Source organism: Bactrocera tryoni, unplaced genomic scaffold, assembly GCF_016617805.1.
Source record: "Bactrocera tryoni isolate S06 unplaced genomic scaffold, CSIRO_BtryS06_freeze2 scaffold_11, whole genome shotgun sequence".
NCBI lineage: Eukaryota > Metazoa > Arthropoda > Insecta > Diptera > Tephritidae > Bactrocera > Bactrocera tryoni.
In genome coordinates this window covers 9,066,165-9,074,974 of record NW_024395824.1, presented here as the reverse complement: position 1 = coordinate 9,074,974, position 8,810 = coordinate 9,066,165, and the positions used below count along the sequence as shown (strand labels likewise).

General features: G+C 33.7%; 2 protein-coding genes across 2 annotated transcripts in view; one reads left to right on the top strand and one right to left on the bottom strand.

The window, feature by feature from the left end:
• Window positions 1–5,872: 5,872 nt before the first annotated feature.
• On the top strand, window positions 5,873–8,052 carry LOC120779582 (paired box protein Pax-6-like). Its single transcript, XM_040111925.1, has 2 exons — window positions 5,873–5,936; window positions 7,795–8,052. Exons 1-2 carry the CDS (start codon window positions 5,910–5,912, stop codon window positions 8,050–8,052), a joined length of 285 nt encoding a protein of 94 aa, XP_039967859.1. The 5' UTR covers window positions 5,873–5,909.
• A 657-nt stretch (window positions 8,053–8,709) lies between these two features.
• Window positions 8,710–8,810, bottom strand: part of LOC120779580 (calcium-binding mitochondrial carrier protein SCaMC-1-like) — a 5,893-nt gene continuing 5,792 nt past the window's right edge. The window contains exon 7 of the mRNA XM_040111922.1: window positions 8,710–8,718. Within this exon, the coding sequence (XP_039967856.1) occupies window positions 8,710–8,718 (9 nt within the window). The remainder of the gene's footprint in view (window positions 8,719–8,810) is intronic.

The following is an 8,810-nucleotide window of genomic DNA, read 5'->3' as shown; positions in this document are numbered from 1 at the left end:
CCTATTCTTCATTAGAGTTTTTTATTGGAATTGTTATATTTTATGAGTACTGGTGGCGCAGGCAGAGCCTCATGATTGTATTCCATACATCCATATTGGCTTTATGACTGAATTGTATAGAAGGTCTTTATGGCTCAAGCAGAGGGGCTGTGTTTTTGGAGAATTGTGTCTCTTCCAGATCAAATGCCTATCTAGGTGAATGCTTAACTTCACTTACTTGAGCGATCATTACGTTGTTTAATTTCAGTGTTGTTCATGTATCCGTCTTTAAGGGGCTATACCAGTGTGACGCATGAAAAATTGGGCGATTTCGTGAATTTTTTTTAGAGAAAGTACGCAATTGAATATTTCGGACTTCTTTGAACGTAATAAGGTATTTTTTCAGCTATATTTTAAGATTTTTTTTTACAAAAATGTTGAAAAATAACGGAGTTATCGGCTGTCTTCGGAGGTGCCAGACAAAAAAGCGCCCCAACTGCTTACGCGATTCCGGCCGAATGTGTAGCTGAAACAAAAAATTTGGAAAGTTTATTAAACTTGAAGATATTTCAAATACAATGACCTACGATCTTTGAAAAATATCAAAAATTAACAAATTGAATTATTATGAAGTATAGTTCATTTTGAAATGCTGTATAAAACTCATCAATCATCAACAGCATTCCTTAAATCGCAATTAAAATGAAAATATTTATGTTACTACACACATATATATACACACAAAGTTTATTTTCGTTGTTTATTCTGTCTTGCTCTTCTAATGTGGATCATTCACAATGCGTAACTAGCTGTCAAAATTACTTGAAGAAATAATGTATTTTTTTCTTGAGCAATTACTTAGGAGCTGGATACCTACCTTTAGAGTGAATGTGACGCGCTTACATACATACGTATGTGCTCGTTCACTTTTATGCGTCAGTTTAAAGCTTTGTATCCAGCTCTCAAGAAATCTAAAAACTTAATATAAAAAAACGCTTAAGAAACGGTCAAGAAACATTCCTGCGATAAATTTACTTGTGCTAGTATGCAGCTCTAAAGTAATCTAGTACCAATTTTTAATACAATTTTTTCAATAAAATGCGAATATGGCAAACCTAGTTTTGCGAAGAAACATGAAATCAACAATTGTTTCTTTTTAAAATCATTATTATGAAGTATAGTTCATTTTGAAATGTAGTATAAAACTTACCAATCATCAACAACATTCCTTAAATCGCAATGAAAATATTTATGTTACTACACACATACATATTACACACAAAGTTTATTTTCTAATGTGGATCATTCACAATGCGTAACTAACTGTCAAAATTACTTGAAGAAATAAGGTATTTTTTTCTTGAGCAATTACTTGAGAGCTGGATACGAACCTTAACTTCCAACTTCCAACGAGTTTTAAGTGATTTTCTAGTGGGTTTGTGGTGTCGTCTGTGAATGTTGAAGTTAGTACTTTGCACTCGTTGGAAAGTCTGCGGAAAATAAAACATTTAGTATTGATTCCACTGCCTTGAGGAACTCCAGCCAGAATTGGATACTCCTATAAGATAAATTCTTTTACTTTCACTGTAAACCACTTGGTTGTAAGGTATGATATGAACAACTGATGGATGTTTTTTGGCTAAACCATTTTAATTGTATGTATGAGTCCTTCATGTCATATTTTATCAACTGCTTGAGCCACGTCAAGAAATATCGCTGAGCAGCAACCTTTCAACTCAATTTCCCTTCTGATCTCATTGGTGATTTGATGGAAAACCCGAACTAATGAATTGGAATAATTTCGTATTCGTGGAAAAAAGGAGATATTGTTGATAGCAATACTTTTTCAAAAAACTTGGAAAGAACGGACAAGAAGCTAATTGGTTGATATAATAACGGCAACGTTGCGCTTTTCCAGGGTTGGCTATAGTAATAATCGGCGACTTTTTCTACTTTTTTGGAAAATATTCAAACATTAGGTTGACTTTAAAAAGTTGAGACAAGAAGTTAAAAGCAATATTTGGTAACTCTATTAAGGTTTGCAGTGCTATATGGTCAACTTCTTCTTATTCAACGTTTTTATGTTAACTTTTATCGCAGATGAAGTTGTAAACACTTTGTGAATAGCCCTCAGTACATTGTGGGACAGTGTTGGAATCAAGAAATTATTCATTGCCATATTTGGCTGAAGTACTTCGCAAAAATGGTCTGCAAAACAGTTTGCCTTTTCTTCTCCAGAACAGGCCCAAGCACCGTTTTTGTCAGAGCGGTCTCTTAATTTCTACTAGTGGCATAAAGTTTTTCTCGGTCTTCCATAGTGAGTTTCCTTGAGCAGAGTTCGACGTCAAAAGTTTAAAACTTTCACCATTACTCTACCATTCTCGACGCAGTCTTCGTTTTACGATTAAATGCGTTCAATTAGGCTAATAGTGGTTTGTATTGTACTTCAGTGACTATCTCTTGGTTTGCTACAGTAGTCCCTGTTGAGAGCAAACAGTTGAATAAGTTAATACTGGGTCAAACCACATCAAGTGAACCCTGAGAATTTTGCTGAATTACCGAGTTTGAAAATAAGCGCATCATTAGGTATTATATTATCGAAGTTTGAATCTTAGAGAACAAAAAAATGGTAAAACAGTGTTCTCATTAACTACTGTAGATAAATCAATGAAATTTTGTGTACTCGTTCTATATTATAAATATTTTTTTACGGTCGATATCAATATTTTGTATATACTTTTGTTAAACATTTGAAAATTTTAATACCTTCTTCACCTACAAAAAATTGCAAACTATGTGACACAACGTGGAAGACGTTCACCTTTAATAATCTGCAACAAAAAGTTCATTCATGCCGTATAAAGATGTACAGAGATGCAAATATTCCCCTAAGTATACCGTGTATATATTTGCATATGTCAGGGCTTTGTTCAGATTCATAATTAACACGTATTTGTTTTATTTAAGTACAGCAAGTTCCAGACTCTGTGAAGATACAGCGCTTAATTGATTCCTTCTTTATTAAAAGCACCTAACGGTTCCCATCGGTCGAATCAGCTGATACGACCTATCTTATTAGAGCGCAATGTAAATGATTAGCCACCACCATTTCTATCGCCCGCTTTACCGTAGGATACCGTATAATTTCCCACGATTCGGATTTTTCCCGTAGAAATGACTCAGCTGATTGCTCTCTCACAACACTGTATACTGTAGTAATTATAAAAATTGTCTTCAATATATTTGAAATTTTCTTAAACTAACACAAAATCAGAGTTGAATGCTATTATTTGTAAATATATAAACTACTTTTAATTGTTTGATTTCAGTTTCGATGTTTTATATTATGAAAAATTATAATTGAAAAGTTAGATGTGTACAAAACTATATATGCGTATTGAGTAATGGCAACCTTGTTCAAATGAAAACAAAAGAGAATGGCGGATTTCTACGTTGTCGCTACGGGCTCAACTTTTCACAAATTTTGTTCGCTACGGGCGGAAACTAAGGAAGGGATGAGCGGAATTCGCTATTTCTGCTACAGTTTTTCTATTTCTGATACTATGCTTATTTGCGCATTTGCAAGTCAAAGTACCGTAATATATGCCGCCTATGACTACTTCAAATTAAGCTCTAGCACATACACATGCCTACGAAATATTAGTACTTTGACATACGCAAGTAGCAGAGATAAAGAGATGTCCAACTCTTCTGCCACTGGAAATGTGAGAACCGCTCACGTACCAAACTTTGACAGTTGACTGGATCTGGTAAGTTCTGACGTTTCGCAATTGGAATGAGCAGATTGAAATTCCTCCAAAAATATACTTATGGGAACGCAGAGATCTGTTGCCGCCATTCAAGATCGCTAATAAAAAATTTAAAACAGTGAAAAAAAATGTGAAATTTAAATGTATTTGATGAAAGGCTTTGTAATGTGATGCATAGTAATATTCGTTTTCAATTAAAAATGAGTAAAAACATTTATTAATTGAGAGCTAACAGACTTAATTCACTGTATTAAGTATTGAAAGTTCCAAAGTCAGTTGTTTTAATCTTTATATAATATATAAAAATTACGAGTGACGTTGTTTGTCCGCGATAGACTCCTAAACTACTTAACCGATTTTGGAAAAATTTACCACATTGTGTCCAGTATGAATCAACTTAGAAGATAGGATAGTCAAAGCAATTCTTAAATAATAAATACAGTGAAAGCTGTATTAAATGGACGCTCGATTAAATCGACGCTCTCTTAAGCTCTAATAACTGTACAGAAAGGCTGGCTGGTCAGCGTCTGTTTGTGGGAGATTTCACTGTGTATATTCCTAAATATACGTATGCATTCACAATCCCCCAAAAAATATAATACAGTTGAACTTCCATAACTCGAACTCTTGAATTAGCAATTGAAGTCAAATTGCATACAAATTTCCCGCCATAACTTGAAGTTCGTTTGTGGATTATGGTAATTCGAGTTAGGAAAGTTCAACTGTAATTGTAGTTTTTAGTAAAATGCCAAAATTTAAGGACCACTTTCTCAATGTTTAGTTAGCAGCCATTTGTAAGTTAAATTCTGGTAAATTTAACCAAGGTTCCTTCTTTCGATAAAGAACTTTTTTTTAACTAGAACTGACAGATACTATTAACATGACTGAGAAAACGGCGTTAAATCCGTTATTTTTTCAATTGACATTTATTTGTATGAACATATTCAAAATTAAACCTCAACTACAATCCCCTCGATTCTTATACCGTCAAAAATGTTTTCACGCAATTGCATCTATTTTAGGCGCAAATATACACTGTCACGGGGAAAATGTTTAAGCTTATATGTCAAGTAGAAACCCTGTAGTTTAGTAAAAAAAATAATTTATAGCTCGACATGCCCCGACAGTATAACAAAAACACTAATTTCAAAAAAATTAAAAAAAAAATTTAGTTTTTTTTATGATTCATTGTTTTCCCAAAAAATTAAAATAATACATAAACCAAATTAATCTTTATATTATTAATATTATATACATACCATGTTGTCCAGAATCCATAAAAAATATTTTCCAGAATTCACTTCACGCAACACAAAGGCCACTTGCAATTTCGAGAACAATAGAGAGTATCGCGAATAAGGACGTGTGTACTGAACGAAGTCTAGGTTCCGACTACTTGTGTGGCAATATAGTGGTCTGAAGGTCATTTATTTAATCGGTTCATTGTAGTACGGGTACTTAGGTACTAAAAAAAGCAATTTTGAGTAGCATTGCTAAAGTTTGTAATTCTCATTTTTGTCCGGGTTTTGAAGGAAAATGCTCCTATTTACGCCTGCATAACGTTTGTTTTCATTAATAAATGCATTTTTCCGAAAAAGAAGAAGTGATTTTTGGTCAAATAATCCGATCGATAAAACGGATTTTTGGTCGTCAGTCAGTTTCTGTGGAACAAACTGTGCACACACCTTTCGTAAGCTCAAATGTTCGATCAAAATGCGATAAATCGATGTTTTGGAGATGTTCAATTCCATTTCCATAAATTTCAATGATGATTTCGGCTGATTTTTGATGAATTCACGCACAGTTTCGAAGTAATTTCCGGTGATCACGGATTTTGATTGACCCACATGTTGATCGTCATTTATGTCCTCACGACCACTTTGAAAACGTTGAAACCACTCGTGCTCTCTGCTACGGGATAGGCAATCATCGCCATAAACTTGTTTCATGAATTGAAACGTTTCGGTAAAAGTTTTACCATTTTTAAAACAAAATTTAATGTTGGCTCGTTGTTCGAAGCTCATTACGCACCGCACCGATAACACAAACCTACTGGCACTTAAAACGCAATAACTGCACCTCCAATAAATGAAATGTCATGAAATTCTCACTGGACAATCGCTAAAGATAGCAGATACTAACGCACCAGTCCGCAAATAGATGGCCCCACCAGGGGTGGCGAGGAAGGTAAATTTTAAATAGATTTTATAATTTCTATGTAAATTATAAAGATTTGTTACAGTTTTTTTTGTTAAGAAGGTGCGCCAATTCACAATAGTCATGCACAATAGTCATTTACAATAGATTGATCGAATCAGCCGTTCATATATCACTAGATTCTGCAATGGGTGCTTATATATTTCGGTATAGGAGTTTTGCAATCTGCAATCTTGCAAGAGAATCCCCCTTTTGTCTTACATATTCTGCGATTAAATGGCAAATACATACATATTTCTATATGTACATATATGTGATCAAGCTTTGCAAAGCCTATTTTCAGCTCGTAACTCGCATAGTATTGTTAAAACCACAATGCTTATAGTTGATTTTTCACCAAAATATCGATCAATGTGCGATGTATAATTGAATTATCTCCTTATAATAGTATGTCTGTATGTTAAAAAAGTGTTAAAGCGGGTCAATATTTACCTAATCTTCCATATACCAAATGTAAAGATTTTTGAACTTCCGGGTGATTTTATACCACATACAGATATTGGCCTATATAAGTTATTTTAATAAAATTAAAAGAGCTTGTTTTTCTAATAACGGTGCATCTTTGTGCTTAGAACGAATCAAATCGGGTAAAAACTTGCCGTGGACTTCATACCTATACCCCTTTAATCCTCGTAAGTTGCATGAGTATGAATGTTCGGTTATTCTAGAACTTAAGCCTTCCTTACTAGTTATATGTATGTATATGCTATTGCTAACGGTAATAATTGTGCGTAGCAGGTGACGCCATAAATAACGCTGATCTCGTTTCCATTACTGTATCGCACACCCGAGAAGTTTAAATTAAAACACATTTTAATAGTAAAAGAAATCTTACTTTTATTGTGCAATTTAAAAAAAATTTGCCTTTCACCTTTTTTATTACTTTGCCTCAAATACTACCAAAACTGTTTGTTTAAAAATATGTAAATTAAGGCCTTATTAAGATTGTTTTACTATAAAAATGAGTTCTTATTTAAATTCATCGGGTGTACGGTACAATAACTAGAACTGAAACGAGATACAATTTTGGCAAGATAATAGTCGTGGATCAACTACTTCTATCTGATATAACCGTAAATAAGTACATACATATATGCAATTAAGACAAATTATAACCGCATTGAGTAATCAAACTTTACTTGAGTGACAGCGTGCGCGCTGAGATTTATTTGATCTGACTTATCGCCTTCGCCTTTTCATGATTTATTTCATCTTGGCATGGTGACCTGTAGAATTCGCATTTATGCGCCACGTGACTTCACTCGCACTCTACATCAACCTCAAAGCAGGCACGCTCATATACATGTATACTGAGTGGTCAAATGTGTCACTTCCCTTGTTAATTAAATGTTCGACATATGAAATCAAAGAGATGAACGTCGTTCTATCTTTTCATACATTTGTGAGCGCGTGTTTAAGTGTTTGTACGCAGAAGTGAAATTATGCTGCTTTGATGTGTTAATTATGTGGTCACCCTAATTAAACTTGAATTCTTGATAAAAAAATACGTTCAAATGAAAAAGAGACTATTTAAGGCTAAATTTGGTAGCAATCCTCCAAATAAAATATTGTTTTAGCTATCACCTACTAACAAAAATCAGAAACTAATTAATCAATCTCAAACTGTAATAGTAGACTATATTCTCGCGGCAGTTGAGCCTATGTAACCGAAGCAGACCGCAAATTATTTCAGGGATATTTTCTCGCTACAATTTGCGGAACATACATCTTTTATCTGAGTTGCACTAACTAAAGTTTTCTATGCACTTTGTTCCATAAAATTTAAATATTATTTTGCTCTAAACCAATTGCTGTATATTATTTAAAGGTATCCTCAATAAATCGGGTTCTACGAAATTTGGCTTCGCAAAAAGAGCAGCAAGCACAACAACAAAACGAATCGGTATACGAGAAGTTACGTATGTTTAATGGACAATCAGGAGGCTGGGCTTGGTACCCCAGTAATACAACACCGGCACACCTGGCCTTGCCACCTACGCCGACAGCTACGAATTTAACGGGGCAAATAGTCCGCGATGATTTACCAAAACGCGGTAAGTATGCTTACATTAAGCCTTACACTTAAAACAAGTACGGAAGTGCTCTCGCAAGTCGTGAAAATATTTTTATATTTACAGTAATATTTCAGTTACTTTGTAAAGAAACTATAACCTCCTAAACGCACATTTTATTGGTCAAAAAAGTCTTATCGTATTTTGTCAATAAATGTCGTTGCATCTTTAGGGCTACCAACCACATTGTGTCATACCATATAGTGTTGAAAAGGTGAGATTTTAAGCTTGATTTAAAAAAATAAATTCGGGGAAGTTGAAAAAAAGTTAGAGCTGTTCACAAATGAGAGAAAATAATGAAGAAATTCATTATATTTAAAAATTTTTATTTTTAAAAAGGGAAAAATGCCACGCAAGCCACCAATGAATTTTTTGAAGATTACGGAGACGATGCTGTATCAATTCTGTAGCACACAGCGAGCGAACCGCTTCCGTTCTGGAAATTTCGAAATTTCGATTTACACTAATGGAATAATATCTCTAGCGGAAAAATGGCAAAAAGTGGTCGACCAAAATGGTACATATTTGTTTATTTATTTATTAGTATAAATATTAAAAAAAAAATAAGTTGAAGTTTGATTAGAAATACGTAAAGACTTTTCCAAATATATTCCTTCTTATACTAATTTGTAAAGATTAATATTAAACATGAAAAAACGTTAATATCGGTTTTATCGAATCTGGAGTACAATTCAAAAATAAAGAATTTTCTTCATAAAAACTTGCCACCGTGATCCGAGATTTTTTGGTGAATGCAACGTTGATGGGGATA

Coding starts and splice junctions, on each gene's coding strand:
- LOC120779582 (XM_040111925.1), top strand. CDS start 5,910: ATGGCCCCACCAGGGGTGGCGAGGAAG. Junction 5,937..7,794: donor CACCAGGGGTGGCGAGGAAG/GTAAATTTTAAA, acceptor TATTATTTAAAG/GTATCCTCAATAAATCGGGT.